This window comes from Prunus avium, chromosome 3, assembly GCF_965620075.1.
Source record: "Prunus avium chromosome 3, drPruAviu1.hap1.1, whole genome shotgun sequence".
Classification (NCBI taxonomy): Eukaryota; Viridiplantae; Streptophyta; class Magnoliopsida; order Rosales; family Rosaceae; genus Prunus; species Prunus avium.
Window position 1 is genome coordinate 36,245,173 of NC_142286.1, and position 24,582 is coordinate 36,269,754.

The following is a 24,582-nucleotide window of genomic DNA, read 5'->3' on the forward strand; positions in this document are numbered from 1 at the left end:
CCCCCACGTCCCCAATTTGAAGTGCCTTTGTTCTCTACTCTCTGCTCTACCCTTAGTGAAAGAGTAGAGAGAGATGATGATGTGAAGCAATGACATCAAGAAGAAGAAGAAGAGAGCTTACTTGCGTATTTTTTTCGAAAAATTGATCAACATAATCCATCCTGCCCTAAATTCGGGACATTCAAGAGAGGGCCCAGTTATGCTTCCCCAAAAGCTGTAGCCCACATTTCAGTGGGCTTCCAATTATTTTTCTTTTTAAAATTAAAAATATCACTTAAAAAAATATATACCACATTTGTAAAATACAATTTGGAATTCCGAAATTTCAACTTTACACTTATAAAAGTTTGCACAGTTGCCAATCCAATTTGCAAACCAGTTGTCTTAAGTTCGAAGTTCGAACCCCTATAACACTTTGGTAGCATGTGTGAACAATGGCGGAGCCAGGAATTTATGTGTTGGGGGGCCAACATATATTCCAAACAAGACATTAAAAAATTTCACTTTTTCAACTTTAACAATGTTTGGAAAAATTAAAGGCAGAAAATAATTGTTTATTCAATTAGGTATCAAAATAACATTCGTGTTCTTTCATATCTCGAAAACCATCTATAATTGAGTCAGTGCTAAACTTTTGAAACTTTATTTGTTTGGCTGTTTTTATTTTTTTTATTAATATATTGATGGGACATTTAAAAAACCAAAACTGGCATATGGATTCACACCCTTCAGTCAAGTGGTGAATATTATATATACTTAATTTGGAAAGAGAAACACATCTTGAGGGGGTCACAAGCAAAATTATTATATATAATTCCTAAAATCTGTAGGAATAGAGGACCAAACATCAAATATTATCAAACTTTTAAGGGGGCCTAGGCCCCTTCAGGCCTTCAAATACCTCCGCCACTGTGTGTGAATAACTCCCCTTCCCTAGTAAATTAAATTATCACTTGTATTTTTTTTTTAAAAGTTTGCAAGATTGTAATCTTATGAATTTTCAATATTGTGCAGATTTTAAGAATTCAAATTCCTTTGACATCAACTATAAAGATAAACAGTCATCAAATATAAACCAAGTAATTTAGTGCTAGAGAGATATCTACATAGTTATGTTAAACTGCATGATTTTATTCTCTAATGACCATTGGATAGTCCTTGCATTGTTACTAAAATAAAATATAAAAAATTGGTGTTCCTTAGTGTCACTAATTATTTTTTATCTTGAATAATTCAAATTTCCTAATTTGTAATTTCTGACTTGTCATCAATCCATGATCAACTGAGTAACAACATTCCATGCATGCCAAATTACATCCAATGCATCATTGTACTTGTTGGCCCAACCTCAACCCCCTACTTTGGGAACTCTGGCCAATGATGCTCGTATCTTCTCCTCCTCAAATGACAAGTCAACCAGCTTTCCTTGCAGATAGTTATCATAAGCTGGCAAATCAAAATGGCCATGTCCACACATTGCTGTGAGAATGACTTTGGCTTCTCCAGTCTCTCTACAATTCAGAGCTTCCCTAATGGTAGCAGCTATGGCATGAGTAGGCTCCGGCGCTGGTATCAATCCTTCTGATCTAGCAAATTGTATAGCACCTGCAATACAACCAAGAAGTCAGAATCATAGTCCAACTCTATCGCTTCACTAACCCACAGTTAGCTCCCACACTATGGAAAGTAAAGTTAAATTACCTTTAAAGCACTCAGTCTGGGGAATTGCAATTGCTTCCATGTAACCCAGTTCGTACACATGTGAAATCAACGGTGCCATGCCATGGTAGCGCAATCCTCCTGTTGAACAAACAGTGAATTGTAAACAAGAACAAGTAAATTTCATGAAATCAAGCTCTCAAAGACATTAACTTTCATTACCAGCATGAATTGGGTCAGGGATGAAGTCATGCCCGAGCGTATGCATCTTCATTAGTGGGGTCATCCCTGCTGTATCACCATAATCATATGTGTATACCCCTTTAGTTAGTGAAGGGCATGCTGCAGGTTCAACTGCTCTTATTACAGGGTTCATTTTCCCTTTCAGCTTCTCCCTGATGAATGGGAAACTTAGCCCTGCAAAATTGGATCCTCCGCCAGTACATCCTATGATAAAGTCTGGGGTTTCACCTATCGCCTCCATTTGTTTTAGGCACTCCTCACCTATCACTGTTTGGTGATGCAAAACATGATTGAGAACACTTCCGAGACAGTATTTAGTATCAGCATTCATGGCTGCAATCTCAACGGCTTCAGATATAGCTATTCCTAAACTTCCTGGGCTGGATGGATCCATTTGTAGTATTTTTCTACCTGCTTCGGTTAAGTTAGATGGAGATGGGTGTACCTTTGCACCCCAAGTTTGCATCATCAATCTGCGATATGGTTTTTGATCATAAGAAGCACGCACTTGCCACACCTATGAATAATCAGAATGAGTAAAATATCTAGGATTTATAATGAGGAAAACTAAAGGACGGGTCAAATTAGATATTCATACAGTTAATAGGACATAAAGTGAGTAGGCAATCATTTCATGAAGTTCATATGTGTGCTTCAATTTGTCAATATGTGAAGCCAATTACAAATTTAGGTTTCTGTTACCTCACACTCAAGACCAAATAAGCTGCATGCAAAAGCCAATGCACTTCCCCATTGACCAGCTCCTGTTTCTGTCACAACCTTCTTGATGCCTTGCTGTGCATTATACCACGCTTGTGGAACTGCAGTGTTGGGCTTGTGTGATCCAGCAGGGCTGACACCTTCATATTTGTAGTAAATTCTTGCAGGCGTGTCAAGAAGCTTCTCCAACCTCTTGGCCCTATATACAACTGAAAAGATAAGAAGATCCTAACAATTTTATAGGACAACGTTACAGCAGAAACAATGCAACGCATACTAGCACCACAAACCTAATGAGAGGGGACGGGCGCCAGAGCCTGTATACATCACGAACTTCATCTGGAATATCTATGAATCTTTCGTTGCTTGCCTCCTGCTTAATCAACTCATCAGGAAAGAGAGGAGACAAATCCTCAGGTTTTACCGGTTCAAAGGTCTTGGGATGCAATGGAGGAGGAGGTTTTACAGGAAGATCTGTAATCAGGTTGTACCATTGACGAGGGATTTCAATTGATCTTGGATCAGCATTGAGAGCTGCTCTTGCTCTACATCCATTTGAAAGTTTCAGATGCGTTGGCTTTCTATCAAGTGCAGTAAATCCAAGCCATTTCTCCTGAACTGGCCAAACATAAGTAGTTAAGACGACATAACAAGAAAGCAACACTAAAACATTGTTAATAACACAATAAACTGCTAGAGCATGGGCTGAAAATGACTTCACATTGAGTTTTAAAATGTTGATGCAGAACAATAAAAAAAATTCCAGACTCAAAAGTCATAAGTATATGATTCAACTTTTGGTAGCATATCACAATAGGTTACAACCCAAATAATGGGTTTTGGAATAAATTTTGCAAATGTTGCAGGATGAGTTGTTTTCTTAAGGAAATATCAACAACAACCTCTATAATACTTAGAAATTTTCTCTCTCCTTTGGTAGAGTAAACAAAGATCTTTATCCAGTCCACTCTTCCCCATTTCCTCTGAATCTGACAAGTACTCGTACATTCCAACCACTGATCCAAAAATACAAAAAACAGAAACAAATCCCAGGTTCCACCATATTTTTTATGAGCAACCAAGAAATTCAAAATCAGCTGAAACCCAGAACCAAAAGTTCTCCAACATGAAAAAATTAGGGAAAGAAGCTACCTTTGATGTGTGTGCCTGATGAAGGTTTTGTGTGAAGTGAATTTGCAGAGAAGAGACTGTGGGTGGCCATGCCTCGATGCTTTCTTGGAGACTCAAGCTCCTACCTAATATGAACTGATAATAAAAAAATGGAGAACTATAGGATGAAATTAATTAGGGTTTTGACTCAGAAATTCACACAAGCTGCAGTACAATATTTCCAGTTTTTCCAGGTATTGGAAATGTGCAAGGATATACTATATAGTATTGGTTCTTGTTGAAATGAAGGTGCATTGGGACAGGAATTAAATTTGACCGTTGGACACGTCATTTATGTAGTAAAACACGGTCCAGCTCCGTCTTGCAATTATATTCCGGTCCAGGCCCAAGCCCAAGCCCAAATGAGGAATTTATTTTTGGTCTGAATTCTTAATTCTTCATTTATGTGTATTTACATTTATATCCTTATGCATGCACTCGCTTAGTAGAAGAAGGATTTTATACTCGCCCTGTTCGATTGACGCGTGTCAAACCAGAGCCCAACCACCTTCAGATCAGAGAGTAGTGTTTGCGAGTACGAATACGCACGTAACTGTCTATTCTCTCTCTACGTGATAGTTTGTGCAACCGACCTAACCCAAATTTGTCCATCCACGCCTCTACCCTATTTATTATTTTATTTGGCATCTCAATTTTCGTTCTATAACCGATTTTCTATTCGCTTTTCTCTCTTCCCAAACAGCTTTCTAATAAGAGCGAGAGAGAGAGAGAGAGGCGGAGAGAGATCAGCCTTATCTGACTTTGAGGGTTAGCAGTTTGACTCAACGCCTGCCTAATTCCAAATAATAATCATCTGCTCAGGTAATTTGCCCTTTGACTTCGACGATTTCTAGGGATTTGTTGATGTCTCTGTTTTAGGGTTTTGATGGTTAATTCGCAATTTTTAATATTTCTCATCCAAATCTTAGGGCTTTTTTTGTATACAAGTTAGAGATCTTGTTTATTCTCGAATGGAAACCGTTATTTGTTATTCAGGAGATCTACTTATAAACTTTCCAGATTAAGCTGAAAAAGGAGACATCTTTTTTTCTTTTTCTTTCTCAAATTATCTAAATATATGAGATTTTCATTTAGGGGCGAATGTTTTTGGGTCCTTAATGTGAAAAAGAGTACTTCTTTTAGATCGGTTCTGCATTTACTACCCTAGGGACAGTTGACATAAAGATTAGATGAGTACTTCAGTTTTATAAACGATGTGATTGTGCTATGTGATCTTCTTGAGATACTTTTTTCAGGGAGTATGCTGATTTAGATTTTTCTTTTATGTGATCCAGGTCTAAGCATTCTGGTTGCAAGGCCCTCTTAGTCAATAGCCAAGGTTCATGTCTGAGCTCGACGTCCAAATTCCTACTGCCTTTGGTATGTTTATACTTTATTTCTATAATTTATTCGTGTATGTTTGTATTTGTGCAGCACTTGTGTGACTCTGTATGCGAGTTTGTTCAGAGTGTGTGTTTGAAGACTTTGATACATAGATGCATAATGAATCATTTTACGATGCCAATGTTCAAGATTTCTGTGCTTGGTACACTTTAAGCAAATGGTTATTTTTTGCATGTCAACATTTAGTATCCACCTGAGGAAACCAAGCCAAACCAACTGAAATGGATAGTTTTGAGAAACTAAATGGTTTAGTTATGAACACGAAGCCATCAGACGTCAGTTCAGGTGTCTGGTTTATGCACTATAAAATGTGATTTAAATGCTTGTGCCAATTCACTGGTTTTTTTTAAGCATATCAGCGCCTAAGTACTAGGGCTGTTCAGCAGCCCAACTAACCTCATCCCCCTGAACAAACAGAGTCAGACTGACCTAAAATGGGCACGCTTGAGAAACTAAATATTTGGTTTGGTTACTATTTTAATGACTGAAGCCACTGGACATTGTTCAGGTGCATGGTTTATGCACTATAAAATCTGATAAAAAAATGCTGATGCTTGTGTGTAGATCCGTTTGCTGAGGCAAATGCTGAGGATTCAGGTGCTGGAACAAAAGAGTATGTGCACATTCGGATACAGCAACGAAATGGTAGGAAAAGCCTGACAACCGTGCAGGGACTGAAAAAGGAATTTAGCTACAACAAAATACTCAAAGACCTTAAGAAGGAATTTTGCTGCAATGGTACAGTTGTCCAGGACCCAGAGCAAGGGCAGGTGCGTGTTTAATTCTTAAAAGGTTAATGTAATTTTCTTCATGGCCTTCTCTAACTGATCACTAATTTTCGCATTGTTATTCACGTGCAGGTCATTCAACTTCAAGGTGATCAAAGAAAGAATGTATCTAGTTTCCTAGTCCAGGTAAACTATCCACCGCATTATAATGATGTTAAATGTTCTGTTGGTGGGGTTGATAAATTGTGGATGTGTTTCCTTATCTATCAGATGATGTTAGCTGCCAACAATCTGGTTGAATCAAGTTCCTGATTTTATTTTTATTTTTTCTACAGGCTGGCATTGTGAAGAAGGACAATATCAAAATTCATGGTTTCTGAGCTGCAGCATTTAAATCTCTGCACAATACCGTCTACCGGTTGAGATCTAGTTATCTGAATGTTATATCACCTAAGTTTGCTATGTGCACTGTATTTTAGGAGTGTTATAATTTTCAAGAAATTGTGTGATGTGTCGTCACTATGGAATGTTTGACAAAATCTGTCTTTAATTGTTCTTATGTTGGTATTGAATTTGAAAATATATTAAAGTTCGTTTCTCCATTTGATGACTTGAATTCCACTAAACTTGTGAAACTTTAAGAGTCGTCAGATATTTAATACACAATAAAGAGAGTACACGCAAAAATGATCTGTGTTTTTGGTACCTTGACATCAATCTATCACAAAACCTTATTCCCATTTACATCGAATCTTATCAGTGTGCCTAAAATCAGATCTCCAAGCCAAACTTCCATCCATTCTTCTCAAGGAGAAACTCTCCACCATAACATAACAGCCAAACTTCCTCCACCTATTCTCACCTGTAATCTCTTCTACCCTCTCCACTCTGACGTCCATTTCATCCCCATTAACCCATCCTCCTGCCTCTAAAACCCATCTCATATTCTGAACAATTGCTGAACTCAAACCTACACTCACCACTTTCTTGCTATGTGGGTTATAAGCTTTGAACCAGGTGAACCCAGTACGGCCATTCCTGTCGTCCTTCACGGCTTCTGTGGCAGATACCAAAGCCACTTCCCTTTGCACATCTACACTCACATTCACAACATTTCCTTCATTATTAACATTCCCACGAGAGTAAATCTCTTCCCACCATTGCTCAAGAGTTATTCTGTAAAACTTGGACTTCTTCATCTGGTGTCTTATGGTTGCTTTCTCTCTCACAAATGCAAATGGACAGTACCATCTCCCCACAACACTAGAAGCCGAACGCTTTTTAAAGATGGGAAAATTGAAGTCCGGAAGACGAGACCGGAGGGAGGCGTCAAGGCCTAAAGCATCAGTTAATTGATTCCGGTACATACTTGAGCTACGCACTTTCCATCCCTTTTTCTTTAGGAATTTTGGTGGAACACCATCAGGAGCTAGAGACTCTGCAAAAAAACCACCACCTTGATAACGATGAATCTTAACTTGTTGGTATATGTCTCTAAAATTTAAAACCTTAGGTTTTTTGTCTCTCAAGAAACCTCTAATGCAGCAGTTGGTCATGTCCCTCTCTCTAGAACATCTGCATGCTTTCCTGCAAAGATTACACAACAGAATTCATCTTGGATTATAAATTAAGCAGAGGCCAAAGTAAAGTTAAACTTTTTGAGAAGGGCTATAAGAGAAGAGCTTACCCTTTGTGCCTGCCATTTGCTCTGATAACATAGTAGCAGTTAGAAGACAGAGGTTGATCAAGAACTGGGATGAACCAGACCTTCGTCGTGGTTGCCTCTTGGTACTCGGATGTATAAACAATGGTCAGAATCTTGTCCTGTGGGAAGGGTAGTTTTTTCACTTTCCCACGCTTGCAAAGGCCCCAACAAGATGTGTCTTTTGACTCTGCCTCTTCATCTGTGATCACCATATAACCTGAATGTGGAGCATCAGGTGGCTTTATGGAAAGGGTGCTCGGAGATTTCCGGTACATGGAAAGAGGCCTTGTTACATACATCTTTGTGTTGGTGTGTGTGTTATTGGTCTTGGTGTGGTGTGGATGCGGGTTGGGCGAGAGCAGCGGAGAAGGGGGTTTTTTAAGCTTTCATCAAAAAAAAATTCTTATGAATTAAGAAAAGAAGTGGAGGTGTCTAAAATTATTTCATAATGCAAGTAAAGAAAATAAAGTAAATAAAGAAACTTTATGATCCACTTTCTTTTGTGCCATATTTTACATGCAACTCACTTTAAAATTTAGTTCTTTATAAGTTCTAGTCCTTTAAAGGAGATGTGGATATGTTTATAAGAGAATTAAAATTATCCCATCCTTACACCAACCCTACAAAAGTGACCAGTAATTACCATATACCAGAAAAGAAGCATATCCCAAGAGATCCATGCAAGAGATAAAAAGCGCCACAACAAAAGAAACAAATAAATAAAAACCTTTAGGGCCAGCTTATTCAAACTTGTACAGAGTGACTTATTTCCCTAAACATCACTGGAGGAGGCTATCAAAATTCGAGTTGTAGCCATTTGCCAATTAAGATAAACCTTATTTGGGCATACCCAAAAGTAAAATGGCAGCACCAACAACTTTCAGACTAGAGCAGCTCATGCATCTAGCTTAAGGAAGTTCTTTATTACACCCATCATCTCCCCACCAGGAAAGCGCCCAAGGCATCCCCTTGCTGCTGCAATCTCATTGAACTCATAAACTGAATCACCGCTGAAAGCTCGAGGCTGTTTGCTTCTCTCCCCTTGTTCAATCTTCACATCTTCAGCTAGATGTTCACCATCTTTTACAGTTGGAAGAGGAAATGGATCAAGAGAACCTCCCAAGATGGTTTCCACGCCTACCGCATCCACAAAATCTTTCAACGAACATATAGTGAATGGAACTGGCTCAAAGCTGTGGTCTCCATATTCAACTGGGGTAGAGTGGTCTCCAGTGACACAAAGGAAATACTCGAAATTTCCTATTGACTCATTCTCCCAAAGGAGCCTGGCCAGCTGACCAATAGCTCGATCTACAGCTTCTAATGCTTTGACTTTGAAGATGGTTGCCTTGTCGTGACCTGCATCATCTATAGCCTGTAATGCAAAACAAAACAGAGATTCATTTACCGATTATGAAGGGAACTACTTGACCGAAGTTTTGATGTCTCAATAAAATCAGTAAGCAAGTCTAGCTGGGACATAAAAATTAAGGAAGCACAGCATCCAACTTTAGAAAACTACAGACAAGCAATTATTTTGTTGCCATCAGTTTACCCTGTAACTTCAGTTAAATGAATTAATAATGATGTGACTGCTTCAGTAGGCAGGAATAGAGGTTGCATGTGACAAGGTAGAAAAATGAAGAGATGTAGAATCTGAGGACATCACTGACCTTAACATGAAGGAACCCAAAATCATAGCCATCTGATCGACCTGGTTTGTGCTCATCTTCCCCTGGTACAAACACATTGGGGCAAGACTGTAGAGGAGCTGAAAGTGCTTTAGCTATTGCAGTTGCTTTGGAAGTTAGAAGTGTTCGATAGTCTCCTGTTGCTCCAGGCGCTTCTAGGATATCAATGCCAAGAGATAGGCCCAGTCCAGCAATGATTTTTGTGGGAGCTACCATACAAGGCCATAACCCATGTTTCTTTTCAAATGGAGGAACCTGAAATATGTAATTGAGAAAAGAAAAACTATAGACATAAATGTATATTCAGAACCATTTGTTGCCTAATTCCCAAACAAACATAAGAAAAAGGGTTGAGGTCTTGTAAGACCAACATTTGGCTTAGGCCCAAGGTTATTCTTTTTGGTTGGAGATCTCTTAGGCCTTCAATATCCTATCAAAAACAGACATCCCTACAATGATATGTGCAGTAACTTTCAGGATACATTACTAAAACAACAAGTTTTGAGAAGTTTAAGAATTGCCTGCGACCTTTTTTAACCCCCAATGTCCACCAGTTTTTGTTTTGCTCAAAAGAACAAATATAAGAAGTTTACCATAGAAAAATACTGAAGTATCAGAAGGGTAAAGCTAAAAAACCAACCCCAGAACAAAATCAGGATTATGAATATAAACAGTAAAAATTCTAAAGGGGGGCTATTCCTGCACTTAGTGGCTGTCTGACCGACTAATAACAGCAGAGAAAGGTGTATGCAACAGCCAACAGGTTAGATGCTTGCTTGCATATGGTTCGCTAAGTAAAAGTTCTACATGATGCAATATGAACATCAAGTAAGGTTTGAGACAACAGACCTCAATTCGAATACCACATCCTCGTAAAAGGACAAGATTAGCTATGTTCTTCCCTTCAGCAGCTCGTTTTGCATTCAGTGGATGAGCAACGAGAATACATGATATTTCCTTGGATAACTCATTAACAACTTTAGCTGTGTGCCTCGCCTCATCAGTGCCGTCTAGAGCTTCAGCTTGCAAAAGTAAACGGTTGTCCTTCAACGGGTCTGTTCCTGATATATTTCCACTTAGATTTGGTCCTTTAACAACCACTCCACATCTATGTTCTGTTGCATACCTGTAGCAAATAATTCTTCATTAGTTTTACTCTACTTCATTATAAAAATTACAAGGCTTAAGCATTAATTTTGATGACTAGTGAACTTTCTTGCATAAGGGAGGTTGTGTTTTAAAATATCTCATCGCCCAGCAAAAGAGATACATACAAGGACATCAAATAAGAAGCCACACAGCAGTTATAATAAACATCTGCACCTGACTCTGACTTCATATTCAGGAAAAGATGGCAGTTTCATTCCATCAAGTGCTGCACACAGTATGGGCCCTTCTTCTTCAAAATGCCTGTCAGCCCTCCTACTGATGACTATTCCAGTTTTTTCATCCAAGGTTGCAAAATTAGACTAAAGATCAAAAGTTAGCAAATATTATTATATGGAACAGCGTCCTCTACTAGAACAAGCATAACCTGAAGGATAGAGCATCAATAGCAAGTAACATAAAGTCAAAATGATATAGTCGTCCTTAATGCTAATATGTCAGCTAAATTTTCTTCAACTGAATCGGGGCCAATAACCATTAACTCCCAAGTTTCTGCATATAAGAACGAAATAATTGCATCTTATGGCAGTGCAACAATTGAAACTGCTCATCCAGGATAATAGTTATAACAGAGAAACCATTTTACAAAGAAATAAACAAAAACTCACCTTAAATGCAATATCACCAGGTGACATTGCCAATCCAGCACCCATGGACTCAAATGCGCCTCGGCCGCGGTAATATACCCTAGGGTCATAACCCAATAGAGAAAGGTGAGCTGTGTCACTTCCACAACCCAAACCAACTTCAACAGGGTCCATTAGACCATTAACTCCAGCGGATGCTATGGCATCCAAATTGGGTACTTTGGCCGCCTGAAGAGGAGTCTTAAATCCAAACTTCGGTATTGACACATCACCCACACCATCAATCAACAAAAAGGCCACTCTTCTTTTTGGCTGCTGAGGATTACCCATGTATGATAATATCCTAGAACATAGTTGCCTAATTCGCTCACCCCCCACCGAATTTCGATCTGGAACGAAAGATTTAACGACTCAGCTCCAGAGGCTAGAACAGTACCTGATAGACGACGTCGCTGCTACAGAACAGTACCTGACCTCCGACAGTAGACGAGCAATCGAGGGCACATGAGGGACTAGGGAGAATGCTATAGCTGATAAGCCCACGTTTGATTCTTGGTCTCTTTGGAATAAGGGGAAGGAAGATATTGGGTTCGGAGAGGATTTTTTTGGACGAATGGATTCCAAGAGCCCAGCCCAGGCAAAAGCCCCCCTTCTCTCTGCCACTTTATTCTCCATTTGTGTAAAGGTTCGAACTTGAAAGCAAGGGATGAGATTCTCAGTCAGACAAAGGGTGTGTATGGCTACCTGGAAATTCTTATTCTACCCGCGGGCTATGATTTTCCTGTGTGGATTATGGAACATCCAATCCAAGTGCTTATTTTATTATATTTGTGTTTAAAATCAAATCTTTAAGGTAGAAAAATACCCGTGAGCGATCTTCTTAGCAATTCTGTTTGATTTGTTCTATATCTTTGCAATTATTATATAAATATAAGATATAGTCTAAACTTTAAGGGGAGGGGGGTTTCTCACAAACACTACTAAGGTGTCATGAAGGTTCGAACCTGAGACTACATGTAATTTGAAAGTCAAAGTCATGTACTAGACTCCGTTGACTTTATCTTTTATTTTTAATTTAAATATTTTTAGCTTAGTGCACTACACAGAAAACATTTGTAACTGGAATGCAAACCATTCTGGGAGAAGACTCATTTCCTTAATTAGGGTTGTGATCCTTGAAGATCTCATGAACACTAATTATATTGTGTCCACATTGTACGTTACATCAAATATGGTTTTAATTTTAAAGATATTCCGAAGTTACATTAAATATGGTATAAACGAGGAGGGTTCGGGTTGGGGATTAGTCCAATACAATTTCAGGAAACCTGCATTTGCTTATCAACAATTGTTGGAATTGAATAACACATTTATCATGTTGTGCGACAGCTTTTGGGTGGTGAAAGCTGAGTTTGAAGTGTTGGAACTCCATTTTCATTCCCTAGTTGGTCAGGTAAGTCATGCTTTGTTATTAATTATGATTTCAGTTTTCTTATCTTAATGGAATTGTTCTGTGTTGTTAATACTGATAAAAGACTTAGGAAATACTGATATTGATGAGGTTCATCATGAGGAGGAGTATGCTCAAGAGAAAAAGATTCCATCTAGATGTGCAATGCTCTAGGCCCTAAATTAATGGGAATCTAGTATATATATGTTGTTCTAAAAGGAATTCAGTATATAGATCATATACAAATGGGAAATAGTTTCATCGTGACTTTTGTACTTTTGTCAGCCGTATCATTCCTTGGTGGAGCTAAAGGAACATCCCCATGAGAAACAATATGAATCTATCGACCTTGCTTCTTACAATGCGATCCATAAAAGACAACACATCCAACTTCACAATAGCAATGTTCTATTGTATGAGTTGATACTCGTGGGAATGAGTATCCCTACATGTTTTCATACAAACTATCTCTTATTTGTAAGGATATGGGGACAATATCATCGTAACCCTCCCATTCCAAGTTGTAACGAGGTAACGAAGCGCTCGAGTTATTTGGTAAGGGATCAAACAAGTGTGGGCTTGAGTACCATCGGATAGTGTAACTTCAGGATGAAACTTTGCAAGGCTTCTTGGTGACTTGCTTAGGGGGAAGAAAGATAAGGAGCAATAGAAGGTGCTGGGAGCCGGTGTGGAGCACTTAACTAAGATTAAAGTTGAACTGCAAAGTGTGTCTCTTGATATTAAGGAAACAACTAAGGACTTGCAAATGAAAGTTGAGGCCATTCAAGCTCCCTATCGGCCTCCATGTCTAGTATGCTTTCAGGAAACTCGTATTTGCGTATGAGTAATTGTTGGAAATGAATAACACATCTATCATGGTGTGGGATAGCTTTTGGTTGGTGAAAGCTGAGTTTGAAGTGTTGGAACACCATTTTCATCCCCTAGTTGGTCAGGTAAGTGATGCTTTGTTATTAATTATGATTTTAGTTTTCTTAACTTAATGGGATTGTTCTGTGTTGTTAATACTGATAGATGACTTGGGAAATATTGCTATGGATGAGATTCAGCATGAGAAGGGTTATGCTCAAAAGAAAAGATTACCACTACAAAAAATGTGTCTTTTTATGACGCAGATTTAATGACGCATCGAAAATACACGTCATTAAATGTGATAAACTATGATGTGTTTTTAAAATGCGTCATTGAAATGAGTTTATGACACTATTATCACGACATTTGCTTGATGAGTCATTAAAATCATTTTCAATGACGCGGGATGTGTGTCATTGATTTGAGTACGTTTAGACGACGCTTATCATACGTCATTAACATTGTGAATTTAACGACGTCTTCTACACGTCATGAAATACTTATACGATGACGCTGGAGCTGCGTCATAGATATACCATATACGATGACGCAGGACGTGCATCCTAGATTTTTCTTAAATTAATGACGTCTTCTACACGTCATGAAATACTTATACAACGACGCAGGACATGCGTCATAAAATCCATGACGTGCTAGACGCGTCATAGAAACAATTAAGACGACGCAGATTCTGCGTCATAGAGTTGGGAATTCTACCCCCAATTTTTTTGCTTCGTGCTATTTTTTCACAGGTATATAAATATCTTCAATAACCTTAAGACGACGCATCTGTGGCATCATAAAAAGTCTTAGGATTTGACGACGCATTATATGTGTCATTGAATTGACGGCGTCAAGTAAGCGTCATTGAAACAATTAAGACGACGTGGATTCTGCGTCATAGTGTTGACGACGTCTATGCTGCGTCATAGATTTCTAATTTTTTTTTTCCCGCAATTTCTTTTTCGTGTGCCGCTCTTTTTTTCACCAAATTTAACTTTGGTGCGTGTTATTCTCTCTCCGACCCCTAAACCCAAATCCTCTCTCATCTCTTCTATCTCAGATTGCAAACCTCTCTCTCAAATTACTCTGAAAAATTCCAAACCCAAATTCAGAAAGCTCTCAACACTCAACACCAGCTTACCTTTCAAATCTTCTCTCTCACCTCAAATGTTTCAATTTAAACCTTAAAAAATTTCTATTCTTCCCCCAATTTCAATTCCAAAAACCCAATTTTTGCCCAAAATGATTCATCTTCAACCTTCAATTCTCTGTTTCAAGTGAATCACAGCAACCACATAAATTCCACTCTGATCATTCAAAAATCACAAACCCAAATACAACTCGATTCCCAGAAAATCCAACCCAATTCAAAAGAATTTTCGAGTAGGCCATGGACACTTCACCACTCCTCGGGTACTCAATGGCCAATGACCTCCAACTCGTGCGCCACGCCCCGCCACCACTGTGAGGCACGACTTGGCTCCTTTGATGTGCCAACGGGAGCCGAATGAGGCTTCGTGAGGTGGGTTTTGGTGAGGTAGGTTGGGGAAGTGTGATGAGCACATAAACTATCACATTTATTATCCCTAAATATATTTGCTAGTAATTGTTTTTCTTACAATTTTAGTTAATTAGGTGTGTTTTCACTTATTTACTTGCTTACTATTTTCTACACCACTTTTTGGTTTGTAATATTGCACTTTGATGTTTGCAAAGTGTGGGGAGCCAGCCATGCATTGCAAAGTGGTACGAACAGTGGGATTGGCAGCAAGTTGATAAATAAGTGCAGCATTTACTAATAGATATTGAAAACAAAAGCTGGAGATAAGAAATAGAGAAAAGATAATAATGGCTTGAGGAAGAAAAAGCTAGACAATTGGTTGTTGGGTGTGGCGACAGATGTATTGTTTACAATTCAGTGGAACTTTAGTAAAAGAATGAAGAATTGCATCAGCCAAAGATAGAAAAGGAAGAATGAAGTGGGACACCAACACATAAAAGAAAGGAAAAGAAGAGAATGCAGCCAGCACGTGAAGAAACCAAAGGAAGTCAGCCACCAAAGGAAAGATAGCTCCAGTAAGATAAAACAAAAGGCATGAAGGATGCTACGCAGCCAGCACCAGATAGACAATGAAAGTGGAGTGTCAATTAAAAAATTAAAGAAGAGGAAGGCTACGGCAGTGGAATGATGGGATAATAGTTTAATCAAGCATGTTGCAATCGGTTTACAACATAAGCAGCCCCCATTCCTATAAATAGATCATTGATGCAGCTTCAAATGAGACACCAAGCTCCTCAAACTCTATGAGCTCTCTCCTTCCTCCATTTCTTTTATAGTCTTAATTTATGTTTTAGTTTTTATGGGGAACTAACTCCCTAGCTAAGGCTAGGGAGAAAGCTTTTAATATAAGTGTGTAATTTTTATTAGTTTGATCCAAACTTAAGCTTTAATGTGATTTTGTAGTTTTTGTTCAAATGGAATTTGTAGTTTTCTTTTTAATTAATTGATGAATGTTTGATATTCTATTTCATGGGTTCAATCATGTTTTTCCCATTGTGTAGTAAAAACTTTCATGCTTTTAAAAGAGAAGAGAATTACTAAAGATTAATAGAATTTTGATGAAGATTATTTTTTGATAGTTTGTTGCCAATGGTACAAATTATGCTTAGAATACTTCTAAAGGAAATTAAAAAGGGCTTTAATTATTTTGAACAACTACAAAGGAAAATATTTTGTGGATCAAATTATTAAGAGTTGCATGCTTATGTTAAAAGTGGAAACCCAATGCCTTAGTGTTTTAATCAATTGATTTTTCTTGAAATCAAATCTTGCATAAATATACTTTTCAATCATAATTGTTCTTTTTCAGCTCTGTTATCTTTACACCGCTCTCTGTGGATACGACACTCGGACTTCCAAGCTACACTGCTATACGACACCTCCCTTGGGTTTTACAAAGTGGTCCGAACAAAGTGCTGGGAGTGGCAGTGTGGGGTCTGGGAGTGATGTTGAAGATTATAGGAGTGAGCAGGGTATGGCTGATGATGAGACAAGGTAGAGTTTCTTGCTTTCGTTTTTAGGCTCCTTGTGCAATTATTCATATTATTCTCGATTTTTTTTAGGCCTTTGGAATATAAATTCATATATGTTAATACTATAAATGTGTGGATATTGATTTAAATGTTGCATTTCTGGATAAAGGAAATCTTGCATGTATATTCAGTTGGTTTGTAAATGTGTATTTATGTTTAGTTTGCGTATATGTTATATAGAATGGTAGATATGAATATTTTTGTTGTGGTTGTAGTTAAAGTGACATAAAAAACATGGTTTCTAATAACTGTAAGCGTTTTTGTATTTTGGAATCGGTATCCTATTCATCCATTGTTGCACATTTGTCAAGTTTTGAACTTTTATTTCTCGATGCAATTCTTTTCCTTTTTCAGATATGTAAAAATGAGCAGGACATACCTATCAAGGCTTGTTGTTCATAGTTGTGTTTGACAACTGCAACTGTATTGTTCCAAAATTATTGAGTTAGTTTTGTATGTGTAGCTTGTATTGATTTTCTCTGGTGGGCTATTTGTTCAAGTTAGGGGCTTTACTTATTCAACATTTTCTACTGAGTTAAAGATTTGCAACTTTGTTTGGGAAAATGGTAAGCTCATTCATATCTCCTATTGAAATGATTATTTTATTTTGTGACGTGAGTGCTTGCGTAGCCGGTTCTATGTTTTCCTCCCATACAATTATATTTCTAGTGCTAAATTTTTTTTTTCTCCCAATCTGCACCACAGTATTTAGATTAGAACATTGTCTGCATGAATTTCTATTTTAGGTCAGTTTATTTATCCTATGTTGCATTCTTTGATTTATTTATCCTATGATGCATTCTTTGATTTGTTTATGCATTCTTCTATATGCATCATTTTCACTGTCATTGTGTCCTGTAAACTCTTCTATGAGCAATGCCTCTGTCACCACCAGTTAGAGTAAAGAATGACAGTGAAAAAGTTTATTATAAAAGGCAATAACAAAGGGAGAGGAAAACAAGAAAAGGAAAGGAGTAAAGAGCGAGCAATCAGTAAGAATCACAAACTAAATTATCTAACCATTGATGGCAGAAAGCTAAGAATCACAAACTAAAGTTTTAAACTGATATTCTTAGAGAGAAAAAAAAGGAGTAAAGAGCAAGAAGTAATTACCATCATATATTTTGTTGTTAGGTTATAATTTCCATCAACATGTTGGAGGGCTGATCATAATTTGTTATTCTGATGATTTTAGCTTGCTTCATGTGGAAGTATCCCTGGAATCGTGATATGAAAAGGCTACCAGATGTATCTATGCGTCTACTCCTTAATATGAGTAAAGGGGTAACTCTACAGCCAGTGAATGTCAAGAAATCGTGCTTCCAGTGCATTTAGCATATTGTGAGGTATTATGTTCTTATGTAGCCTCTCAAAAAAAAAAAAAGTTCTCTCGTAGCTTGTAGATCAACAAAATCTTGTTACTTTGTCCTTCTAATTAGATGAAATACGTGCTTTAACTGATTGTATAAATGTCACAAAGAAGAGAACTATTCAATACTAAATAGTCTAAGTAATCTTCCTTTGGATTGGTGAAATAAATATATATGTGTGTGTGTATCATATTGGTGAATTTTTCCTCATTGATTTGATTAAAGTACCTGAACTGATGCATGTAGATAGTTGAAGAGTAGTTTATTCATTGCATTGTCCTAAAGCATTAGATTTTTTTAAAATCCAGAGCTAATCCATTTCTGCAGACTTGTGTATTAACATAATTTGTTTTGCCACTCAATTTCAGCTGAGAGTGTTCCCTTAGGAGAGGGCAGGCTTAGAGTTGAAAGAAATTGCACAAGAGTACAATCTGAATGGGGATTCTTCTAACTCTGAAGCGGGCAGTCTTGTAGCATATTGAATTTGGGTTTCTGTTTGGGTGTGATTTGTTAGACATGTGGAATATTGTCAATTTGATTGTCTCATTGATTTCGTTTTGATTGCCAATTTGTGAAATTTTGACTCATCAATCTATGCTTAAGTTTGAAATATTGGTTTTGGTTGTATGCAAGGGAGGTCAAGATGAATTTATTTATTTTCTACTTATGTTGTCTGTGACTTTACTAATGATAATAACAGTTTCTAAATATAATCAAGAGTATATATATATATATATTAAGAATTTTTATTAAAAAAAAATTTAAAGAATTTCAACGACGTCTAAACCGTGTCATTGAAACCACACTCCATGACGCGGAGAAGACGTCGTGTTATGGAAACGTTTCCACGACACGATATCCGCGTCATTGAAACCTCATTCCATGACGTGGAACAGATGTCGTGTTTTGAAAAAGTTTCCACGACATGCCATCCACGTCATTGAAATCTCATTCCATGACGCGGCACAGACGTCGTGTTTTAAAAAAGTTTCCATGACGCGCTATCCGCATCATTGAAACCCTATTCCATGACGCGGCACAAATGTTGTGTTTTAAAAAAGATTCTATGACGCGCTATCCGCGTCATTGAAACCCTATTCCATGACGCGAAATAGACGTCGTGTTTTGAAAAAGTTTCCATGACCCCCCCCTTCGACGACGTGGGTAATGACGCTTGATCCGCGCCATTAAATGCCTTCTATGACGCAAATCAGACGTCATCGAAGGGTTTTTGTGTAGTAGTATGTAATTCTCTAGGCACTAAATTAACAGGAATCCATTATATATATTGTTTGAACAATATCTGGCCAAACACTCCCAAGCCAATCCAAGCAAGGGGAAAAGAGTCCCACATCGACAAAATACAAGAAGAAGGGACTCCTCCTCACTTATAAAAGGAGACTGAGCTCCTTCAAGAAAGGGAGAGAGTTGGGAGGGCTACTGGGCTTCATATGGCTCACTAGGCCCCATGAGCTGATCCATGAGCCCATTTGTAGGCCCACAGATCCTTGGCCTTTAGCTAGATCCTCAGCCTTCAGCCTTCGGCATCTTTCCTCTTCTCTTTGGGTCTAATCCCATGTACAATATATACACACATTATCATAATGAGAACATATTTCTCTGTGGACGTAGTCCATTATTCGAGTGAACCACATACATCTGTCTTCTGCATGCATGTCTGTTTGCCTACCGAATGCTCTCACATACTGAGGGTCATCACCTTTAACATCCAACTCATCTTTAAGTTGGCCCTACAACTATCTGTCTAGTTTTTGCACCAACAAATCTGTTGGTGATGTCCTATTGTATGAGTTGATCCATGTCCAATATGCTTTCAGGAAACTCGCCTTTGCTTATCAGTAATTGTTGGAAATGATTAACACATCTATCATGGTATTGGATAGCTTCCGAGTGGTGAAAGTTGAGTTTGAAGTGTTGGAACACCATTTTCATCCCTAAATTGGATAGGTAAGTGATGCTTTGTTATTAATTATGATTTTCAGTTTTCTTATTTTAATGGGATTGTTCTATGTTGTTAATACTCTCCAAGCAGAATTTCTGGAATTAAGGAAGCGTCTACAACCCTCAATTGGTACGATTAACTCGAAAAAAATTCAACGTAGTGTTAGGCAGGAGATTGAAGCTTAGAGGAATCCTGCTGCTCGAGAATGGGCTCTGTCTTGTGCATGCATGATTCTTTAATTCTAAGTTGATGAGTATTGTAATCTCCTCCTTAGTATCTATCTAGTTATCAACTTAAGACGTAAATAAGAGTCTATCATGTGCTAGTGTTATACTAGTCGTAGATGTTGGCTCGGTTCATATAAAAGCCCCTAATGTAATTGTTATTCAATCTCATAAGAAAAATATATTAATAATTTTCTTATATTTAAATCCATACAACAAGCAAAGGATGGCTCTTTCTTGAAAGAATTAGCTTAAATATGTATAAATATACAACTAGCATATTATTATCATAAGGATAAACTAACAAAAGCTTTTAGTTAAAGTTTACTATGCTAATCATATAAATAGATGCATTATTATTTCGTTTCTTCAAAAGAACTGTATTAATTCAATCTATTTAATCAATATGTTTTTACAAACCATTAATCAATTTTATTCTTGTATCCTTATCCCTTTTGTATGTGATACGAATGAATGACTCTATCATAGTACTTGAAAATATTGATTATAGTAATTGAATATAATTTCTACCCTTGTTCCCATGTATTTTTTTTGTGCTTAGAAATTATAATAGGGAGCTATGAATTTACAAGATTACAAAAGATAGGAAGAGAATCAGAAATGCAATGTAAAAGGTTGGGAGAATAACGTAATCTTTAAAAACTTAAAGTAGAAGTACCCTAAATAAATTTAAAAGTAAATAAAAAAACTTTACAAATACATTTTTGTCCCTTCTGTTGTTGAACCATTGCAGTATATGCAAGCAAAATTCCAAGCTCCAACGAGTGGTTGGCAATTTGTACATCTGATCTTGCTTCAGGAAGTTACGAAAGTAAAAAACGAAACTTAGAAACTAAAATCAATTCAAATAAATCAAATGAAGAGAAGAGTCTTGATCTCCTCAATGTACACATATTAGTTACTATACAAAAATAATAATAGCTTAGTGGTTTGAAATCTTAGGATGAATAATGGTTGTCACAATTTAAGCTCCAAATCAAGTGGACTAAAGGAGGTAGGTTGGCTACCATGAATACAACATAATAACTAACATAACTAAGTTTTTTTTTTTCTTTTCAAAACTTAACTAGGGTTTCTTCATGATATGGTTGGCTTAAAGTTGCTTTGGTTAAACCCCCCAGCAGGGGAAAATCAAATTGTTTCATAATACTAGGCGCAGTGCTTGGGAAATATGGCTTCATTAGTTTAAGACACATTGGGATAATAAATTTTTCCATTGAATTTTAGTTTTCTTGGCTATGAGGTAAAATTCTTATGTTTGATCAAATTTCCTAGATGATATAGCTTTTCTTCTTACAACACGACTCATGCAAGACACATCCAACTTCACAATGATGATGTCCGTGAGGGCAAAGCCCAAAGCGAACAATATCGTGCTACAGCAAAGTCGATCCAGGATGTGACAGAATGGTATCAGAGCCACTCTGCCATGTGGTGCGAGTGTGCCGACGAGGACCTCGGACTCCTAAGGGGGGTGGATTGTAACATCCCACATCGACCAACGGAAAGGGGGTGATGTGCCTTATATGTACATGCCCACCTCTATCTAGCACGAGGCCTTTTGGGAGCTCACTGACTTCGGATTCCATGGAAACTCTGAAGTTAAACGAGTTTGGGCTAGAGCAATCCCAGGATGGAGGAGTTCCCATGATGCAAGGGCTTAGCTATCTACTAGGGAATCTTATCGCCGAATCGTGAGTTCCCAGAAACAAAACTGTGAGGGCAGAGCCCAAAGCGGACAATATCATGATACGGCGAAGTCGATCCGGGATGTGACAGCTGTGAATATCATTTAAAGGCAGGATTGACTCAACTCTAATAAACTTATATTTGCAAACTTGTAATTTGATCTATATGAGGCATCTTATCCAAGGTAAATCATGGCATAATCATGCATTCATTTTAGGATATTCGTTTAGAGTCCTTTCAATCAAGTTTATGTGTGATAACATAGTTTTTATGAATTTGGATTTTGTTTAAGAAAGTTTCTTGTTCCAAGTTGGTTTTGCTTTTTCTTCACATCTCAAGTATTTCGTGTCTAGTCATGATTGATTGGAGATCACATTTTCAACTCAATCCCTCTGTTAAAGTTAATTGAGATCAGGGTATTAAATATTGATATTATATCGGTGATATATCGTTTTTTTTAGGTGGAGATATTTTAGCACATATCCACTTAATTATCGTCAATATATAAAGGACGATAATTTCCTATACGTTCATACATTATTTGGGCAATATATCGATAATATTGCAATATGAAACCGAAAAATACATTAAAAATGTTGAGAAAACTCGCTCTTGCGCACAGAGGGATTCGAACCCCTCCCTTTCTCAACCACACACTGAGCCTTATCCAACCTGTTACGGATCACTTTGTGATTTTATCTTCAGCGTGTAATATTTATAAGGTCTTTAAAATGTCTGCAAGCTAATATTATCTAGGATAAATTTCCATATAAAAAAAATTCCTTTAGGATAAAATTAGGCATATATTTAATGTTATTTATTATTTTATTATGAAGTTGTATTTTGTTGTTGTTATAAATTATGGAGTTGTATTATTATTCACTTTGAGTTTTAATATTGTTCATTATATGTGATATTAAGTTTGAACTTTAATAGGAATTCTTTTTATGTGGTACTAAGTTACTCATACATTTTATTTACTCATACATTTTATCTTTGTTTTTTTGGTCAAGCTCATATATCTTATCATATGTATCTAGTGTGATATATTGTAGTAAATTATAATAACAAAAAAATTATGGTGTGTTTAATTTTCTTTCACTAATTACTACATATTTTCTAAAGTCACAGTGTTTGTCATGTCTCTACATAATCAACTTAAATCACTCAAACCCACCATGTCATGCATTTCCTTCCAATTTTTTGTGATAAAATAATAGACAATTGACTAAGTAAATAGCCTCTAAAGTTTTAATAAAAATTTCCAAGTTTTTCTCACAATTTCCGTGATTTTTATTCAATTTTTATTGATATCGATATTTCCATCGATATATCCGTGTTTTTGGACCACCGATATTTCTGAAACTCTCGATATTTTAGACCTTGATTGAGATATTCTTGATATTGATTTTGAGGATATTTGTTTCTGATTGATGGAATGCTTTAAATTAAAACTTTCTAGTTATTGCCCCTTTAAATCAGCCTTTTCATGTGCCTCCTAGCCACATTCTTGAAACACCATACTCGGAAAATTCCATGAATCCGTCTCCATACTCGTTTCTTATCCTTCATAGCCGATCGATTAGGGTCGAATTCCCACGAAGACCTTACCGGTGGGGAAAATTACCATCCCTATTGATGGAGTATTTGTGTCTTTCCTTGTTTTTCTTTTTTCTTCTTTTACTCTGGTTGAAGCTCTTGTTCAATTAGCTCCCATTCATATTGCTATCTATTTCTGGGTGGTGTTTTTCAATTTCATTTGGCATTAAAAAAATGTATAAAAAAAACTTCATGTTGATGTTATGTGTGCAAACATGATTTGCCTCTGTGAGTTGGGATGGATTGTTCAATTGGTTGGTAACAATCCAACTGTGATTGCAAAATCAAATATTCTGAAGTAACAGTAGACAAAAATCAACGAAATTATTAGCTTAATGTTCTCTGAAGTGATTACATGATCAAACTTTGTTCTTGCTCCAAATGACAAGCCAAGAAAGATCAACCAAACAAAAACAGAAAACAGGAACACCAAAACTAGTTTGGGATGAGATCAGCTTAATTTTTGTTGGCTCCAACTGCATCCTTGACAGAATCAGCTGCTCCCTGTGCCTTGTCCTTCATCTGCTGACCAGCCTGCAAAGCAAAACACGCAAGCTATTAACAACATGCACAAACAAATGTGGTGCATATATTAATTAATATAAAAATTCTTAATTTAAAAAAAAACAAATTTCTAACCCCTTGGCATGATTCCTTGGCAGATTGGGCAGCATTGCTCATCTGGTCCATCATGCCACTAGCCTTCTCCTGCATCAAAATTGTAATCATCAACCACCCTATATATATATAGGATTAAAGCTAAGGGTTTTTCAAGACTATCGCTTGTATTAAAAAAAAGGGGGTTCTTCAAGACTGACCTCAGCCTGGCCCTTGGCCTGGCCGGCTTGGTGGCTGATATTCTGGGATTGGTTCATATTGATAAGTAAATTTGCTTTTTTTTCTCTGCACAAACACACAATATCACTTTGAGGCTGAAAACTCAATTGTTGGATGAAATGTTCATGCTAGTGAGGGAGATTTATAGCCTTTTCAAACCAATCCATTGCTTGACAAGTGTGAAGCCACGGATAAGTTAAGCCTGTAGACCAGGGCTGCTTTTGATTAAGTTTGAGTAATTTGCTCATGGAAAAAAGGGTTCTCTGTTTTTATCAATAGGAGAGGATAAATTCGAATATTTTGAGGGATTTATAGACTTTGAACAGTTCGCTTTCAGATTAAACTTAAAAGGTGTATAGAAATAGACCTCATATATGCATGGAAAATTA

At 37.1% G+C, this 24,582-nt stretch overlaps 5 protein-coding genes across 7 annotated transcripts; 1 reads left to right on the forward strand and 4 right to left on the reverse strand.

The window, feature by feature from the left end:
* Positions 1 to 1,109: 1,109 nt before the first annotated feature.
* Positions 1,110 to 4,039, reverse strand: TSBTYPE2 (tryptophan synthase beta type 2). Of its 2 annotated transcripts, XM_088249823.1 has the most exons (7): positions 3,775 to 4,039; positions 3,525 to 3,638; positions 2,913 to 3,240; positions 2,605 to 2,821; positions 1,882 to 2,419; positions 1,702 to 1,800; positions 1,110 to 1,605 (listed from the first exon to the last, which is right to left on the reverse strand). In XM_088249823.1, the coding sequence occupies exons 1-7, from the start codon at positions 3,842 to 3,844 to the stop codon at positions 1,349 to 1,351; spliced, it is 1,623 nt and encodes a 540-aa protein (XP_088105949.1). In that variant the 5' UTR covers positions 3,845 to 4,039; the 3' UTR covers positions 1,110 to 1,348. The 2 variants fall into 2 exon arrangements, with proteins under 2 accessions (XP_088105949.1, XP_021804398.2); XM_021948706.2 differs by lacking the exon at positions 3,525 to 3,638 and having other exon boundaries at positions 3,775 to 4,037.
* Positions 4,040 to 4,441: 402 nt separating this feature from the next.
* On the forward strand, positions 4,442 to 6,526 carry LOC110759654 (protein translation factor SUI1 homolog 2-like). The gene is made up of 5 exons (XM_021961745.2): positions 4,442 to 4,614; positions 5,088 to 5,172; positions 5,761 to 5,966; positions 6,057 to 6,110; positions 6,260 to 6,526. The coding sequence occupies exons 2-5, from the start codon at positions 5,136 to 5,138 to the stop codon at positions 6,302 to 6,304; spliced, it is 342 nt and encodes a 113-aa protein (XP_021817437.1). The 5' UTR covers positions 4,442 to 4,614; positions 5,088 to 5,135; the 3' UTR covers positions 6,305 to 6,526.
* A 73-nt stretch (positions 6,527 to 6,599) lies between these two features.
* LOC110759641 (DUF1262 family protein (DUF1262)) lies at positions 6,600 to 8,027 on the reverse strand. 2 transcript variants are annotated; one of them, XM_021961732.2, is made up of 3 exons: positions 7,612 to 8,027; positions 7,459 to 7,511; positions 6,600 to 7,362 (listed from the first exon to the last, which is right to left on the reverse strand). In XM_021961732.2, the coding sequence occupies exons 1-3, from the start codon at positions 7,926 to 7,928 to the stop codon at positions 6,656 to 6,658; spliced, it is 1,077 nt and encodes a 358-aa protein (XP_021817424.2). In that variant the 5' UTR covers positions 7,929 to 8,027; the 3' UTR covers positions 6,600 to 6,655. The 2 variants fall into 2 exon arrangements, with proteins under 2 accessions (XP_021817424.2, XP_021817419.2); XM_021961727.2 differs by having other exon boundaries at positions 6,600 to 7,511.
* A 295-nt stretch (positions 8,028 to 8,322) lies between these two features.
* Positions 8,323 to 11,843, reverse strand: LOC110759633 (uncharacterized). The gene is made up of 5 exons (XM_021961719.2): positions 11,096 to 11,843; positions 10,644 to 10,789; positions 10,170 to 10,446; positions 9,303 to 9,575; positions 8,323 to 9,004 (listed from the first exon to the last, which is right to left on the reverse strand). Exons 1-5 carry the CDS (start codon positions 11,402 to 11,404, stop codon positions 8,525 to 8,527), a joined length of 1,485 nt encoding a protein of 494 aa, XP_021817411.2. The 5' UTR covers positions 11,405 to 11,843; the 3' UTR covers positions 8,323 to 8,524.
* Positions 11,844 to 23,671: 11,828 nt separating this feature from the next.
* LOC110759884 (uncharacterized) lies at positions 23,672 to 24,404 on the reverse strand. Its single transcript, XM_021962028.2, has 3 exons — positions 24,175 to 24,404; positions 23,996 to 24,064; positions 23,672 to 23,890 (listed from the first exon to the last, which is right to left on the reverse strand). The coding sequence occupies exons 1-3, from the start codon at positions 24,229 to 24,231 to the stop codon at positions 23,813 to 23,815; spliced, it is 204 nt and encodes a 67-aa protein (XP_021817720.1). The 5' UTR covers positions 24,232 to 24,404; the 3' UTR covers positions 23,672 to 23,812.
* Positions 24,405 to 24,582: the final 178 nt, after the last annotated feature.

Excerpts from the sequence above, each read along its gene's own strand:
- TSBTYPE2 (XM_088249823.1), bottom strand. The coding sequence starts at position 3,844 with ATGGCCACCCACAGTCTCTTCTCTGCAAATTCACTTCACACAAAACCT. Across the intron at positions 2,420-2,604 it reads TATTTGGTCTTGAGTGTGAG|GTGTGGCAAGTGCGTGCTTC; the intron begins GTAACAGAAACC and ends GATTATTCATAG. Across the intron at positions 1,801-1,881 it reads CCCTGACCCAATTCATGCTG|GAGGATTGCGCTACCATGGC; the intron begins GTAATGAAAGTT and ends TTTGTTCAACAG.
- LOC110759654 (XM_021961745.2), top strand. The coding sequence starts at position 5,136 with ATGTCTGAGCTCGACGTCCAAATTCCTACTGCCTTTG. Across the intron at positions 5,967-6,056 it reads AGGACCCAGAGCAAGGGCAG|GTCATTCAACTTCAAGGTGA; the intron begins GTGCGTGTTTAA and ends ATTCACGTGCAG. Across the intron at positions 6,111-6,259 it reads TATCTAGTTTCCTAGTCCAG|GCTGGCATTGTGAAGAAGGA; the intron begins GTAAACTATCCA and ends TTTTTTCTACAG.
- LOC110759884 (XM_021962028.2), bottom strand. The coding sequence starts at position 24,231 with ATGAACCAATCCCAGAATATCAGCCACCAAGCCGGCCAGGCCAAGGGC. Across the intron at positions 24,065-24,174 it reads AGGCCAAGGGCCAGGCTGAG|GAGAAGGCTAGTGGCATGAT; the intron begins GTCAGTCTTGAA and ends ATTTTGATGCAG. Across the intron at positions 23,891-23,995 it reads CCAAGGAATCATGCCAAGGG|GCTGGTCAGCAGATGAAGGA; the intron begins GTTAGAAATTTG and ends TTTGCTTTGCAG.
- LOC110759641 (XM_021961727.2), bottom strand. The coding sequence starts at position 7,928 with ATGTATGTAACAAGGCCTCTTTCCATGTACCGGAAATCTCCGAGCACC. Across the intron at positions 7,512-7,611 it reads GCAAATGGCAGGCACAAAGG|GAAAGCATGCAGATGTTCTA; the intron begins GTAAGCTCTTCT and ends TAATCTTTGCAG.
- LOC110759633 (XM_021961719.2), bottom strand. The coding sequence starts at position 11,404 with ATGGGTAATCCTCAGCAGCCAAAAAGAAGAGTGGCCTTTTTGTTGATT. Across the intron at positions 10,790-11,095 it reads CTGGTGATATTGCATTTAAG|TCTAATTTTGCAACCTTGGA; the intron begins GTGAGTTTTTGT and ends TTTGATCTTTAG. Across the intron at positions 10,447-10,643 it reads GAATATGAAGTCAGAGTCAG|GTATGCAACAGAACATAGAT; the intron begins GTGCAGATGTTT and ends TATTTGCTACAG.